The sequence below is a fragment of the Canis aureus genome, chromosome 1, assembly GCF_053574225.1.
Source record: "Canis aureus isolate CA01 chromosome 1, VMU_Caureus_v.1.0, whole genome shotgun sequence".
Taxonomy (NCBI): domain Eukaryota; kingdom Metazoa; phylum Chordata; class Mammalia; order Carnivora; family Canidae; genus Canis; species Canis aureus.
The window spans coordinates 96,690,643-96,707,155 of NC_135611.1; the positions used below are offsets into that span (position 1 = coordinate 96,690,643).

Genomic DNA, 16,513 nt, shown 5'->3' on the forward strand with positions numbered 1-16,513 from the left:
GATAGACATTCTTTTCGTGGATGGTACTCAGCAAAAAACACTCCTGTTTTTAGAAGAGTTTACAGTCTACTTGGTGTGACTCCACATGCCTGACCATGGAGCTAAGTGTTGTTTATAAGTGTCCAAGACAAGAATGTGATGACCATCCCCTGGGGCACCCAGCTAGCACCTGTGGAATTCACCAGGTGAATGTGCCCCTGCCAGCCGTACCCCCGTGCTGGCTTACCACCGCACCTGCCTAAGACAGTCGCAAACCGTCCTCCACTGCTGGCCCCGCCCCGAGGTGGCCTGTGTCCCCAGGACCTCGAGCACCGAGGTCCATCAGTCACTAGGGTAATAACGAACACAGCTAGGGATGCACACCTCATTTCTGAATTTGTAAGGCCGAAGTCCACAAACCTGCCTGTGATCAAAGCCATCACAGGAAACCACTCAAACCCTCAGCAAATTTTCTTTGGTATCCACCTGACTGGCATTTAGTTCAAGTGACACCAGAGAAGTCAGGTCTGAGATCTCGGGGTGGGGGTCTGTGAGTGAACGAGCCACCACAGTGCTTTTACTTCAGAGGGACAGCCACAGATATCATTACACATCCTCTATTTGCCACGAAAAGCAAAATATGTGGCGGAGTAACATTTCTTTCCATGTTTTGTCCCTCAGGACCCAAGAAGAGTGTTTCCTTTAGGGTAGGATTGGGCAAAACGGATGCCAAGTTATAAGGGATGGCTTTGGGAATGTCTTTTCAGTGGGCCCGCGTCTTCCCCAGGCTCCAGCAATGGGGAAGCTGAGATGCCCCAGCTGTCCGAGCGGGCCCGGCCACAGGAGCTGAATGGAAAACACACCATACTTACAAAAATTTTCCATTTGTCTTGGAGCCTATCATGACAATTTGCTCAGATTCAACTCGTGAGATCTTCCCGTGGAACCAGGGCATTTTTTCGTGGGCCGTGGTGGCGATCAGCTTCTCCAGCTGAGGTTTCTGGCTGATAATGGCCTGCTCCAGAGCCTGACCCTGCCACGAGAAGGAAGCAGAGTGGTACTAGGTAAAAATGAAAAAAAGAAAGACACAGAAATCATTTCAAATCTGTCCCAAATCCTGACAGTGGTAATTCATTCATTTTCTGAATAAAACCAGTAAGATTCTTAGATGTGATTTAAGTACCTTCGAGTGTATAAGTCACAATGTAGATTTTGGGAGGTTGGCCTTGTTTTTTTTTTTTTTTTAAGATTTTATTATTCATTCATGAGACACACACACACACACAGAGGCAGAGACACAGGCAGAGGGACAAGCAGGCTCCATGCAGGGAGCCCGACGCGGGACTCAATCCCGGGACTCCAGGATCACGCCCTGGGCCAAAGGCAGGCGCTAAACCGCTGAGCCACCCAGGCATCCCTGGAGGTTGGCCTTTTTAAGCCAAACAGGGTTTTAGAAACCATCTGACACCATCCCCGAGGTCCAGAGGGATGTCAGTCCTGCATGAATTGATGGCTCTGCATCAGAGCCCCACCCCTCTGACCACTCAGAAGCCCCAGGACATGTGCCACAAAGGACACATGGCTTTCCTGGCTGCCCGCCAAGGCCTCCTCCAAGCCCTCACACTGCAGGAGATGTCGCCACAGGACATGGATGATGTGGAAAACACATGGGGAGGGGGCTGACAGCTGGGTGACCTCCCTTCCCAACCGTGCTTAGGGAGTGGAGAGAGTGAGGTACCCCCCGCAGCTGTGAATGAAGACCTCACGTTGGATCATTGGAAGTTACGATGAGGACAAGAGGAGGTAAACATTATAATGAACCCAATCTAGGGGCGGGAAGGGAGGAGGGAGGACAGGAAGGAGCTGGAGATGGAAAATCTGTCCTGCTACAGGTGGCTCGAGACACAGAAATCGTGACAGGTGCGACCCAGAGCAGCAGCCAGAACAAAGCCAGTCAAAGGGAAAGGAGCAGGATGCTACTTGGCTCTGAGTCGCAAATGCATCATCGTTCGGAGGGGAAGAAGGCAGCCCAAAATGCTACAGGCCTGTGAGTCCCTTCCTATAGAACGTTCTGGAAAAGACAATCACTGTGGGATCAAAGGGAGGCTGCTGGGAGCTGGGCTGGGAGCAGCTCATCTTGATTGCGGTGGGACCTACATGGGGCTCTGTGTTGGTCAAAAATCATAGAACTGTACCCCTAAAAGCTTAACATCACTGTGCATAGGTTACAACTCCATAAATCAGATCTGTCTGACTTCGAAAAACGTAAAAAAGATGGTCTCAGGCATATCTAATAAATGCTAATGACAACTCCTGACCAGAGTCCTGCTAACCTGCCTGCAAGCATGAATTCGTGTCGACCCCACTCACGGAGGGAAAGCAGTCACTGTGTAGAACCCTCCAAGCACCTATCTCATCTCACACCCGCGTGCATTAGCACCACCAACACAGGGAAGCACGAGAGAAATATGTGCACACACAGGTCCAAGCGGTGAGCCGAGCTGCCTCACCATCCGGGGCCCTTCCAGGGGACGACTTGTCAGTCTGTGCTAATTCAATACCTGTGCCTTCCCTGAGGCTGGCCGCCGTGCTGAGGGTCATCGTGCCCGGGGGCTGCAAATGACGGGCTGAGGGAAGTTCCTGGAGGCACTAAGTGCCAGTCACTGGGTGCCAGGGAGGTGCGCTCCAGGGCGTGGGAGGGAACACCAGGCGGTCAGCCAGCCACAGGCTGCTGCAGCCACGTGCACGCTCACCCAGAATGTTCTAACGGAGATGTGGTAGGAAGAAGCTACAGAATCAGGAGCCCATCAGCACGTACTGTGCGCCCCCCTTCAGGTACATAAAAGCAGCCGACACCTGGGATGCCTGTCAGGAGGTCCCCCCGTGTGAGCTGGGTGACTGGGTGACCCGCATCACCACCGGCCAGGCTGCCCTCTCTGAAGTGACCCCCCCGGAGGGGGGACCGTCTCTCGCAGCCCCAGGCGCACCTGCAGGTTCCAGGTCTGCTTCACGTACTCCCTGATGAGGCTCTCCTTCAGATCCTCGAACGGGCCGGTCTTGGGCTGCACCCCGGGCGGCCGGTGGAAGGGCTGCTTGAGGAGGCAGACGAGGCCGTCGGACTCCTGGGAGTGGTAGTGGCACAGCTCGGCCGGGCTGCCGTGCGTCCTGCCGCCCGCGATGGCGTAGGTGCCGTTCATCTCGCGCTCGATGGTGTAGTGGTGCGCCTTCCTCCCGTGCGCCACCGACAGCGCGAAGCCGCCCAGGTAGTTGCGGCTCTGGCGCAGCAGGTACAGCCCGTCGCTCATGCCGCCCTGGACCAGGTAGTCCTCCGCTTCCTCCCGGGTGATGTTGCCGAAGAAGAACGGCAGGTGGTTGGCGCTGTCGGCCGTGCTTCCCGCCATGCCTTCACCTCCCCGTCAGGGGCCGAGGGCACACGTGGAGGTCTTCCTGGCAAAAAAAAAAAAAAAGAGAGAAAAGAAAAGAAAAGAAAAGAAAAGAAAGGAAGAGGAAGAGGAAGAGGAAGAGGAAGAGGAAGAGGAAGAGAAGAGAAGATGGGACATTGGTCAGGACCTGAGCAGCAAGGTCAGGTTGCTCAACTGCTGACCCAGGCCAGGTCCTCCCGACAGGAAGCTCTTCTCTCTTGGGACCTGGCGGTGGAACCAGGTCCTTCCCATCCTTCCATCTTTTGCACAGAATCAATTTCCAAACACGCCCTCTTAGTATCAAGCCCCAATACAGAGCAGTAGACAAATGTGACCAGGTTAACCTCTTTTTTTTTCTTGGTAGGGACAGAGAATTCTAAGAGACACATCACAAAGGGAAGTCCCATGGGAAGACGGCCTGTGCGCTGGCCCGCTGGCCGGCAGGTGCGTAGCGCAGACCCCAGGAGAGCCTGGCCCAGCGGCCTTGGGAGATGGAGACAGCCGTCACAGACACGCATGGCTGGTCATGGGCAGCGAAGATGTTCCCCAACTGTTGTACCTGGACGCTGGCCTTCGAGTGGGTCTCGTCTGGTAGGCCCTCGCCAGACAGCCCAGGCACTAGCCGTGTTCACATACTGTGTAAGACTGGGATGGCTGGCAGCGCAGCCCATGCATGTCCGTCTGGGCGGGTTGGGGGGTGGGGGGTTTCAGGGGCAGGACTGCAAGGCCCACACCCCGAGGATGAAGAGGCACAGCCTCTCCGCAGGTGCCTCTGGCCTTGGGCGACCGGCTGTCCCTTCCCTGTCCTTCTGCAGACCACTTCCTGGCACCCACCATGCACCATGTGTGTAGCTGATATTATAGAACCAGCGCGGGTTCTGCATCTCATGAGGACACCTGTCCCAGAGAAGCTGCTCCTCGCACGACAAGGACGTGTGCTCTTCAGAAGAGTGGCATGGAGGAAGCGGCTGCATCTGTAACCGGGAGGGCATGTTCCCTCAGTTGTGCTTGTAGATGAGAACGGAATATGCCATTATCCAAAAAATATCCAAAGAAGCCTACATTTTAACCGAAAGGGGCTGGTCACCAATGGAATATTACCTGGGTAACCCCGTCTGTACACCTAGGGAGGAAAGCGCACACCCCTCTGTGTTACACTTGGACGTGCACAGAACACACACCACAGACATGCACACAGCCATGTGGAAACAGCGTCTCCACAACACAGATTTCCCGACAAGCAGTGATCAAACACGAGAATACCTGCCAGACACAGGTAATGACTTTCTCCAGCCAATACTGCAAATCCGTTCTCCTGAGTGAGCCCCACCCAAAAAAAATCAGGTTTATTATAATGTAATGATATAAACAATTTTCTGGTTTTCTTTCTTTCTTTCTTTCTTTCTTTCTTTCTTTCTTTCTTTCTTTCTTTCTTTCTTTTCTTTCTTTCTTTCCATTTGACTAAAATCATAAGTTTTTTCTCGTCAGGGTTCTAGTAGTTCCTGTCTCAGCCAGGTTTGCTTTGCTATATCCTGTCTACACAGTCTACACTCGCATGTACGTCCGAGGGTGCCATTAACAACAAGACCTCTCTGGGAAGGAGCAGTATTTCTCTTCCAGTGTTTTTTCGCTCGAGGCACCCCCATCTATGGCACTGGTCTCCCCTCTTGGGCCACTGCCCCCTGTCAGAGAGGCCCCTGGGCACACCATCCCTGCACTTGGCTCCGCCCATGCCGTGGAGCTCTCAGGGCCCCACTCCCCGCATGCACATCCAGCTTATCTGCCTGCAGACCCGACCCGTGCTGCACGTCATGTGGGCTCGGTCAAAACGCAGAATGCATTGTGCTATCAGAATGTGGCCCCCAACAAGGGATCAACAAGGTGGCTGCCATGCCCCTTGCTGGACCTGCATCCAAGACCCCCCGCGCTGCCTGTTGACTCGCCTCACCTGGCTCGACCTCCGGAAGCTCTGGAAGGAGCCCAGCCCCTGCGCTTCCCTGGTACTGTCTCTCTCCTTTGCAGACCCCCCCTTCCGTGGCTCCTTCCTTCACTTACTCTGCACCCATTGGGTACTGGGGCTGGGTCTCCGGCCTCATCTTCCCCCTGCACATGCCCCCCCACCACCACCCCTGCTACTGGCAGGCCCAGCACTTGCACACTCACCTGCGCCCACTGAGCTCCTGACCTGAACACCACGCCCCTGATATTTCCACCTGCACGTCCAACACACAACTCAGCTTTCAAGGGCCCCTGAGGGGGCTTTGGTTGCTCAGGCCCATCTGTCCCTCGGCCGGCCCTAACCGGGGAAATGACAACCGACCTTAAATAGTAGCTGAGAACAAGACCCTGGAGTCTCCAGAGCCCTCCCTGTAACAGCGCACAGCTCCACGGAGGCGGGGGCCAGCCTGCTCACTCCCCGGGGTGTCCATTCCTTTAGGAAGCAGTGAGCTCTGTGCTGGAGGCTGGACCAGGGACCTCCGGGGATCTCTCCTCAGTTCTCCTCTAAATACGTCCCACAGCCACGGCTTCTCAGCATCTCCCATCATCACCCTGGTAGCACATGTTGCAGGATCTTACCAGTTCCTCCTGCCACCTGCCCTCCAAATGGTCTGCTCCCTACACAGCAGGTGGGGGAATGTGGGCAGGTCACCTCCCTGTGCCATCCCAAACCCTATTTGGTTCGGCCCGAGCTGCTTCTCACCTTGCCCGTGTTGGCCATCCACCCTTCCTTCCTGTCCTCACGGGGAGAGACCTTCCCTGTTGCCGGCCACTGCTCATCCCTCCTCAGGCCTGTGGTCTCCGCTCAGGCCACCTCCCAGAGAGGTGTAAGCTGACGACATGCCCCCATTCATCTTTATCTCATAAAACAGTTTATTTCCATCATCGCCCTCCCCAGGAGCCAGCTCTTCCCACTCTAAGACGGGAGGTCCCCAGGTCCCCCAGCACTCCGGGGCTTCCTAGGTGCTCTCAGAATGCCTGTTAGAGGGAAGCATGCCCATCTCTCTTTCTTTTAGAGTTTCTGCAGTGAACGCATGACCCCCACCATGCAGCCACTTAACCAGGCAGACAGCACCGAGCCAGGGCCAGAGAACCCAGAGGACAGGCCAGCCTCCTCCTGGATCACTGCTCCCGCGTGGGGGGGACCTGTGTGCCCGACCTCCGGCCTCTCTTCCTCCTGCCCAGCCCCCCATCTGCTGACAGGACATGCAGGTCCTTCTGCCTCCCCAGATGATCTTCCCTCTGCTGGCACTCCAGTGTCCTCCCCCTGCCCCCCGATGTTGCTTCCAGAGCGTTCACCATTCTGGGCACTTCGCCCACACAGTTCCATGTCACTCTTCTGAGACCCTCTTCAAAGTGCAGCCAGAGTTGATGCCACCACCGCGGAGACCTCAACAAGCAGGGGCGCAGGCCACCCCTGGGTCTGCTCCTGGCGTCCACAGTCGTGACCGTGGGTGGCCTCGGCACCCCAGAATTCCCGCTGGGCTTCTAGCTAATGCATGATGCCCTTGCACAGCAGCCAAAGCATGTCCCCACACTCCTTCTGTTGGTTCCTTGCATCCGTCACCCGACATGACCTTGGCCCAGGGTTTCCCGATGTTCCGTCTAGGTCATTCTGATGTGGGAGCTGTCTTGTCCTGACAGCCTGGCCTCCACTGATTAATGCCAGTAGCACTCCCCCGAGTCCCCCACAGTGACAACCTCAAACTGTCTCCAGATGTCTCCAAATGTTCCCTGGGGCAATGCCCTCCTCCACCATGCGCCCTGATTGGAAACCACTGTGCTCTCGGTTTTGGCCTGACACGTCCCTTCCACTGCATTAGCATCCTCAGCGGTGAATTGGAGGTTCCAATGTCCCCTGGTGTAATTCACTGCCATCATCACTGTGAACGAAGGACAGGGAAGGACCGGGAAGAGCAGAGTCCCATGGCGGTCAAGGTGCCAGAAGAGAAATCTGGAGTAATCCTTCAGTAATCCTCTTCCTCCTCCTCCTCCTCACAGTAGTAACATTTTTGAGAATTTATTATGTAGCAGGTCCTGGTCCCCATCTGAAACCTGAAGATGCAGGTGGTATCATGTCCATTTAATTAACAGAAAACAAAGCACTGGTTTCTTAACTGCATCAGGTCTCCAGGCCAGGTGGCAAAAGCAGGGTTTGAATTTTGAATCCAGACACTCTGGTTCCATTATCTTTACTCTTGACCACTTGACTGCTCAATGTCATGGCTTACTTGACTCACCCAGAATGAAACTGACCCTTGGGTCACTTAGGAACACGGCATGGCGCACAGCATGAAGCCTGGGGCCATCCTCAACAAAATCACCAACCAAAAGCGCCAAGAAGTGCAAAAAAAAAAAAAAAAGAAAGAAAGAAAGAAAAATCAATCCATCAATCAATCAACCAATCATGGTAGTAAATCGACCACGAGGAGGACACTTGTGTACAGCCTGAGCCCGAACAAGGAGGCAGGGGCTTGCCTCGCCGGACCTCAGCTGGGAGCCGGTGTGTCAGGAGGCTTGCATTCCGCTGCTCGGCTCGTGTCCACAAACCACGCAGACGAGGGGAGTACTGGCTGGAAGTTGTGAAAACAGCTCAGCGAGAAGGCGAAGTCCTAACTGTGGAATCTGTGAATAATGAAGGGTAGTGGAAGGGGAGGTGGGCGGGGGGGTTGGGGTGACTGGGTGACGGGCACTGAGGGGGGCACTTGACGGGATGAGCACTGGGTGTTACACTATATGTTGGCAAATCAAACTCCAATTAAAAAATAATTAAAAAGAAAATAATGAGGCCTGACTGCCCGAGTTTGCTCGCTTGCCCCTGCAAGGACCCATCGCTGCGGAGGGAGATGCGCTCGCTGCCTGGGCCGAGACCACGGTCCTACACCCGTTCCCCGAATCCGTGTTTGTTTCAGGCCGTGAACCTTCGCACGGGTCTCCGTGCTTTCATTCCTCTTCAGCCCTATCCGTCCGGGTTTTCAGGGGGCCCAGACCAGGGCTTCTTAAGACCCACTGAAGCGTGGCTCCTGCCCAAGCTGTGCTCTCTACCACACAGGCGCGGCTCCTTTTACTTCCTGCAGAGAACGTTTCCCACGGCGCTCAGCATGCTAACGAGGCCGATCCACATCCCCCAGCCCCACAGCCTCCTATAATGCGCAGAGGTGACCGTGGCAGAAGCGAATGGCAGTCTGGGGAAATATCTGGAGACAATTTCTGCCAGAGTCCTGCCGGGCAGGCGGGGGAACAGAATCAGGAAGGGGCGACGAGGTACCTCGGCTTAGGACACTCAGAGCCACACAGCCTGCCCTCCTCAATGCAAAGCAACCCCGATAAAAATTTGCCTGGGAATTCCCTCCACTGCTTGCAGCTGAGAAAATTAAGTGTGGGACGCATATAAAAATACCCTCATCTGAGGGTTTGATTCATTTACATAAAAAAGAGGAAAGAGCCCAGCCTGCAGGGGCAATAGGGCTGCCGAGCGGGCGGGGCAGGGGCTGGCTGATTACTGGACGCGTGAGCAGGCCCGAGCAGGCCCAGCAGGTGCAGTGTGCCCCCCCCCCCCCCCCCGCCCCAGGAGGCCCCAGAGGAGGACCACCCTGGGCCGGTCCGCAGAGGGCGGGCGGTGGGAGCTGCCTCCTGCAGCAGGATCTCCGGGGGGCGGGGTGCGGGGGAGATAACACGTGGACACAGACGCTGTGGCCACACATGGAGAAACAGAACCCACGGCGCCCCGCCTGAGTCAGTCCCGTGTCCACCGGCTTCCTGAGCGATAGGGGCTCGCCCTCCCTCCGGGGGGCCGCGCCCCAGCGTCCCGAGGCCTGCCCGCTGGCCGCTGCTGCAGACGCCGCCTCCCAGGCCGAGCCCTGCAATGCCGTCTCCGCCCCGCGCCCCACTTCTGCATTGGTGGGAAAGCACGGCTTCCCAGAGTACAAAGACACACATTTCAGAAACAAAAGGTAAATCTAAGGCTGGAGAAAGTGCTTTTTTTGTTTTTGTTTGTGTGTGTGTGTGTATGTGTGTTTTACTAAATTTAAAAAGAGAGGGAGAAGTTTCAACACCTGAAAATACCGCCCAAACCTTCCAACCTGCGTTCTTTTTTGATGCTTCCAAACTTCAGTTCCTAATGACGCATGGAGGAAAGATTGACGCATCTTAGCCAACACCTAGATTTTCAGGCTCCACAGAGAACCTTGCTTCCAAGCCGAAGCGATGCTTCCTCCTCGACCCAGTAGCACAAATCACAGATACTATGTGCTGACGTCAACATAAATGTTAACTCTCAACATGTTTGGTTGCATGCAAGAGACCAGCCCACCCTAAGTGAATTTAACGTTAAAATATAAATCATTTATTCACTCTTTATGTTTGTTGAGCATCTACTATGTGCAAGTGATTTTTTTTCTAGGTGCCATGTGGGAAAGAGAGACTCTTTGCACCCCAGAAGTGGCTCCGGGGAGCAGGAGTCTGCTCCAGGGGCCCAGCGTTAACCCCAAGACTGTGAGAACCTCTATACCTCTCCTGCCTTCTGGTGTTACTGGAAGTCGTTGCAGGTTCAGCTTCTCAGTGGGAGCTCCTACTCACCTACACCCTGAACTGGCCATATGTGGTCCTGAGGCCTGGCCCAGACTCAACCCTGGAAGTGGGGGTCTCGCCCCAGCTCAGGCCCAGCAGGCTTAGCACGGAGAGGGTGGGGTTGCAGCCAGCAGGTCTCCGGACACCCAGCCACTGTGTCCCGAAAGCAGGAAAAATAAAAACAATGAAATAATAGGCAGGAGAGCACACTGATCACGACTGACAGCTGTCAGCGGCCTCTTCACGTGGCAAACCACACAGGGAAGCCAGACAGACAGTGAAACAGCCACACTCTCCTTGGTTCTGCTCCATGTGACCCTCCTGGTGACCCTCTGGGGAAGCCCCGGTCATCCCACAGAGACTTAGCTTCTCCTGTCCCATCCAGAGGTCCCTGGCTGAGGTTTTCAGCTTCTGGACACTACTTTTGGGGTTCCCATCCCTGCACCTCGTTCACATAAACACAGGGACCCTGAGGCAGCGGGAGAAACCCAATCACCCGATGTAAACACGCAAGGATGCACTAAACTGGGTTAACACCTCCACAGAAAGAGTCACTTGATATATATTAGAAGTCACTATCACCTTTTTCTAGTCTGTGGAAGGATATTTGTGGGGGACTCATGCTTGCCCCACATCACAGCAGCCTTGGCCGGTGCTCTTGGATGTCATAAACCCGTGACACCTTAAGTATACCCTGTGCTTGAGTAGGTGGCAAAGGTTATGTGATGGGAAGAAGCATGGTTTGGCCACCTGACAACTGCGGGAAAGGACTGGAATGGCACAGGCATGCACTCGGTGGGAGAGCTCAGGCTGCCTCGGGGAGCAACTCAGGTGCAGCTGTGGACCTGCTGAAACCTGCGAGTGGCCCCCTTCCTGCAGACACCCCAGGAGGGTGGGAGGCTGGGGCTCTGGGTGTGCTTGACTCCCACATGTGCAACCTACATTCCTTTGCTGGATTCAAACGCAGGTCTGGAATCAGATGTCCAGGCCAGCGGGGAGTGTATGTGTGTGGGAGGGTGTGTGGCAGGGGGAACCCACGAAAATGGAGAGGAGCATTCAAAGGGAAAAGAGCGGAAACGAGACAGAGCAGAAGACACGGCCTCTTACAAGCCAGAGGCCTTCACACCACTGCTGCACAGTGTCTGTAATTAGGGAAGTGGGCCTCCACCTCCAGCCTCGACACAAAACCAACCGGAAAACAGAAGTGCAGATCCCCCATGCCACAGGCTTCCTTTAACAGTGCATTCAGATGCAGCCAACCCCCAGGACCCGGGTCCCACTGGAACAGACTCACCTCTGAGGGTGCCAGTGGACACTGCTGGGCCTGTTGCACTGCGTGCCTGGGGACAAGCAGCGCCCCGGGAGTTCTTACTCAACGACCCCTGTGTTACTATAGGAACCTAAGTGCCAAGCAGGGTACACCAAAATTTTCGTGGGTACTTTAAATGTTTTTGAAAAAGCCCAAAGACATTATAAGTATCCAATTCCCCTGTAAGGCCGGATCAAATAGAAGAAGAATTCTAGAGAAATCTCATCAGGATGCCCATTCCCGGCAGGGGGCCGGCGAGGCTGAGCAGATGTGGTCTTCGAGTCAGGAGAGCCCATGTGTGGAGTCAGAGCTCTCTCAGGCCCCGTCGCAGATCCCCTGGGGGCAGCCGCTCACAGTACCAGTGGGAGACACAACTTTACAAGGGTCGCCGTTTGAGATGGGAGGTACTTTCCAAACATCTGTACACACATGCTCCGTGCAAAGAGCATGGCTTTAAATGTCACACTCCAGGCTGTGCCATCTCCCACACTTGGAACGAGAGCTGGGGGAGGCCGGACTCCACTCCGAAGCATCACCAGAGGTGCAACACTGAGAGACCCCCCCTGGTGGGGGTTTACTTTGGTGCGGCCAGGAGACGCACAAGGATGTGCTTGGAAAAGTAACAGAAGCCAACCTGCACCCCAGGCCTACGGAAGCCACAGCTCTACACAAGAAGCATTGCCATCTTACAGACGACAAACTCGAGCCACCGAAAGGCCAGGTATGCACCTTTAGTGCTGGCCTGGCCGGTGAGAGCCGTGAGAGTGACAGTGGATGATGACCCAGATGGCAGGATGGCAACAGGAAGCTCACCAGCACTGGGTCACAGGGCACCAGCTGGCTTGGCTGCATCCCTAAAGGCGGTGGTGCCCGGGTTCATCGGGCCTGGCATCAGGCTCAGGAGGCCTGTTACCTCACAGGTAACAGGACCATAGGAGTCGTGGTGGAGCCAGCGCTTGAGGCCAGCCCTTCCTTAGCCTCAGCCTTCCGAGGCCCTCAGGGGAGTGCGAGCAGGACCTCCGCGAGGCCTTCTGGCCAAACAGAGTCCCTTTTCTGTCACCTCACAGCAGAGGTTCTCCACATGCAGGGAAGGTATGTTCCACCTTCTTGAGTATCTACATAAATTGTTCAGGATTCTTCTGCAGAGTAGATGTATCTATTCTTCCCTTCCTGTTTTATTTATTCAATCATTTATTTATGTAGGTGTGGACTCAAGGGTATTTATTTTATACTTTAGGTTTTAAGCCAATACTACTTTATTCTGTTGCGCTGACTGTCCCAGTACGCCCACTAGGAACCCTCCTAGCTGGTTCCTGGGCCCTTTTTTAAAATGGCTCTATCACTGTGGTTTTTGTTTTGGTTTGGTTTTGGGGGGCACTTCATTATTTCTGGCACTAAAGATACAGCAAGTGTCTCAAGTATGTTTCTTACTCCACTTCTACACTCTCTCATTTCTCTGTCCCTTGTGATTGACAGTGGTATCAGAGACCAAGATCTGGGCACAAGGTGTGCTCACTGCTCTGGGATGTCATTGCCTCCAGACGTTCTCAGATGACAGAGAAAGAAAGTCAACATACAAATACACTTAAGCCGTCCATGTGCACTATCTGAAGAATTTCTCTCTCTCTTTCTCCATCTGGATCTGTATCAACCTAAACATCAAGTCATATCGAGGTCTCTGTCCCTCTGCTTCTATTTTCTGGAAGAGAAAATTGTTGAAAATTGGTATAATTTCCTCCTTCAATGTATGGTATAATTCATCAAGGAAATCATATGAACACAGTTTTTTTTTTTTTTTTCAGGCAGGGAGGAGGTTATTAAATTATTGACTTAAACTGAAAAGTCAGGACTCTTCAGGCTATTTTCCCTTCTATGAGTCCTGGTAGTTTCTGTCATTCAGGAATTAGTCACGTGTGTCATTACATTGATGAGGACAGACTCTTCCACACTAGTGGGTCATTATTTCTTTTTGATGTCCATGTAATCAATCTGTAGTGATATCTCCTATTTCTGATACTAGTGAATCTGTCTCTTCTCTTTTGTTTACCATCTTTAATTTTAAGGATTTCTGCTCTCATTTTAATTATTGCTTTTTTTTCCTTACTTTTAGTCTTTATTTGCACTTTTGTTTCACAGTTTTCTAAGATAGAAGTATAGGTTGTGGGTTATATATATTCCTCTTTATCTAATTTTTGCACTTCGTAAATTTCCTTCTAAGCACTATTTTTGCTAAATTTCACAAATTTTAGGTTGAATTTTTATTTTTATTCTGTTCAAAAATGCTTCCACATTTCTCATCACACTTCTTCTTTGACCCACAAAGTAATTAAAAGTCTGTTGTATAATTTAAAAATATTTGGAGATTTTACAGCTATCTTTCTATTACTGATTTCTAGGCTAATTCCACCATATTCTGAGAACATAATTTATATTATTTTTTATTCATTTAAGAATGTTTACATATGTTTTCCAAGCACATGCTCTGTGTTGATAAATGTTCCATGTCAGTTTGAGAAGAATGTGTATTTTTCTGCTGTTGGATTGAATACTTTGTGAGTGTCAAGTCAATGTCAATGGGATTAAAGGTGCTACTCAGGTCATCTGTACCCTGTTGATTATCTACTTAGTCTATCAATTATTGATAGAAGGGGATGGAGATCTTCAATTACAATAGTAGATTGGCCCATTTTCCTTTGAGTTTTTTCAGTGTTTGCCTTCTGCATTTTGATATTCTTTGTTATGTGCATACATGTTGAAGATTGCTACATCTTCTTGGATAACTGATCCCTTTATGGTTATGTAACACTCCTCTTTATCCCTGATAGCCCTCCATTTTCTTAAGTCTGTTTTAGCTAAAATTAATACAGCTATTCTATCTTTATTTTGACTGGTGTTAGCAGGGACTATCTTTCTTTAGCACTAATCCATATGTGTCTTCACATTTAAGATAGGTTTTTTTTTGCAGACAACATATGGTTGGGTCATGTTTTTTTTTTTTAAGTTTTTATTTATTAATTCATGAGAGACAGAGAGAGAGAGCGAGAGAGAGAGAGAGAGAGGCAGAGACACAGGCAGAAGGAGAAGCAGCCTCCATGCAGGGAGCCCAACGTGGGACTTGATCCTGGGACCCCAGGATCACAGTGAGCTGAAGATGGTGCTAAACCACTGAGCCACCCAGGCTGCCCTGGGTCATGTTTTTGGTTCGCTCCTATAAACTCTGTACTTTAAACTGGCGTAGTTAGACCATCTGTGTTGAAAGTGATTGTTGATTTAGTTGGATTGATATCTAACACATTTGTAACTTTTTTATCCATTGCATTTGTTGTCTCTTTGTTCTCCTCTTTTTCTCTTTTCTCTTATGTTAATCATTTTAGGAGATTCCACTGCAGATCTTCCCAGCATAAATTTTAAAAATTTTTAGTGGTTGCCCTGGAGTTAAAAGTTTACATTTAAAATCTGACTTTTAAACCTAACTTTCAAATAACACTATCCACTTCATATATGGTACAGTTACCTCCCATTCAGGATGCCTGGGTGGCTCAGTGGTTGAACATGTGCCTTCAGCTCAGGTCGTGATCCCGTGGTCCTGGGATTGAGTCCCATATTGGGCTCCCCACAGGGAGCCTGCTTCTCCCTCTGCCTGTGTCTCTGCCTGTCTCTCATGAATAAATAGATAAAAACTTTAAAAAAATGAAAATAAAAGCATTCCCATTCTTCCCTCCCAACAACTGTGACAATGCTTCCACTCCTTCCACTTATTCACCTGTGTGAATCACTAGTATACTGTTGGTTTTATTGCTTTAAATGAATGGTCTGACTTTTAGGTCAGTTTCAAATAAGAAAAGTAAAATATTTTAATTGACTTTTTCCTCCTTTGATGCTCCTCCTGTCTTCAGGCAGACCTAAATTTTGGATCTATATCCTCTCCCTTCTATCTGAAAAACTTCTTGTAATATTTTTCGTAGGACCAGTCAACTAGTGGGGAATCTTCTAAGTGTGTGTTTGTTCAAGAAAGTCTTGATTTCTCTTTCACATTTGAAGGATACTTGAGCTAGATATAAGATTCTAGGTTGGTGCTTGTGTTTTCTTCTCCCTCAACACTTAAAATATTTCACAGCACCAGTTCTGGTTTCCACAGTTTAAAATGAGAAGTCTTCCATAAATAACTCTGATCCTTGTTCCACTGTGCATAGGGTCTCCATCCCTCTCTGGATTTTTTCAAGATTTTCTCTTCTTTCTGTGAGTTTTCTGGATCCTTGTGATGACTGTATTTTCACTTCCCTTTTAGCATGCCTTGTAATGTTTTTTGAAACCTGGACGTGTTTGGCTTTTTGTTGTTGTTGTTGCTGTTGAAGCCCTGGCAGTGTTGAATCAGATAATAGGAAGTGGTGAACAGGCCCTTCATGTGAGGATTTACCTTACGATCCACTAGGATTTCATGTTTTCTCACGTTGCATTTGTGAGACTTCACATTCTTCGGTCTTATTTTTGTGTCTTCACTTGTCTTTGGGTTTCCCCAACTACTCCTTCTCAGAGGAGTGTATGCTCTATCCAGTGTTATGCCATGCCCTACTGGTGGGGAGGTGAGGCCTGCAGGACCCTGCCATTAACTCTCAGGCTCTCAGTGAGCCAGGCCAGGAGGCTGTGACCTGTCCAAGTGTTTCTCCGGTGGTGTAGCTGCTCCTCCTCCAAACCCCCTACTCCCTTTCCTGCCCGCTATGTTCCAATCAATTTACCTAAAGCCTTACCCTCATTAATTATAGGTGTGTGGGGTTTTGTCCTTCAGGTGACACAAGGTGGAGTACAAGGAATCCCTTTGCTTCAGCTGAACACAGTGGTGACAAGATCTTCTCCTTGGAGAGGAGCCTCTTGTGGAGAAGGCTCTGGGTGCATTTCACAATGATTCTTCTCCTCCCCCTACCAGTCACGAGGGGTGCTTTCTCCGTTGTCACCATGACAACCTCATGACCTCATGAGGCGTGTATATATCATTTTCTTCTCGTTTTCTTATTCTTTTTGTTATTTTCTGTATTTCTGATGTTTTGATGCCTGGGTCTTGCTGATCTCAGAGAGAGACTGCCCTTGCATGGTTGGACAATTTCTGCACACAGTGTGGCCTCTCCTACAAATGAGGAGCCAACCCATCCCCCATCCCCTGCTTGACTGGGCCCACACACCCTAGGGCCAGGTGCCAGGCCACAGTGGACAGCCCTCACACTTGAGAACCCAATGAAAT

General features: G+C 51.3%; 1 protein-coding gene and 1 long non-coding RNA gene across 5 annotated transcripts in view; one reads left to right on the forward strand and one right to left on the reverse strand.

The window, feature by feature from the left end:
• Nucleotides 1-16,513, reverse strand: part of SYK (spleen associated tyrosine kinase) — an 83,619-nt gene that overhangs the window by 48,607 nt on the left and 18,499 nt on the right. For 3 of the 4 annotated variants that reach the window (XM_077910162.1, XM_077910134.1, XM_077910144.1), the window contains exons 2-3: nt 2,967-3,426; nt 852-1,012 (exon numbers count right to left, since the gene is read on the reverse strand). In XM_077910162.1, coding sequence (XP_077766288.1) covers nt 852-1,012; nt 2,967-3,380 — 575 coding nt within the window. In that variant the 5' untranslated portion in view covers nt 3,381-3,426. The remainder of the gene's footprint in view (nt 1-851; nt 1,013-2,966; nt 3,427-16,513) is intronic. The other variant, XM_077910152.1, reaches the window with a different exon arrangement.
• Nucleotides 1,557-2,296, forward strand: LOC144320965 (uncharacterized). The gene is made up of 2 exons (XR_013386578.1): nt 1,557-1,782; nt 1,872-2,296. It is a non-coding gene; the product is annotated as an uncharacterized LOC144320965 (long non-coding RNA).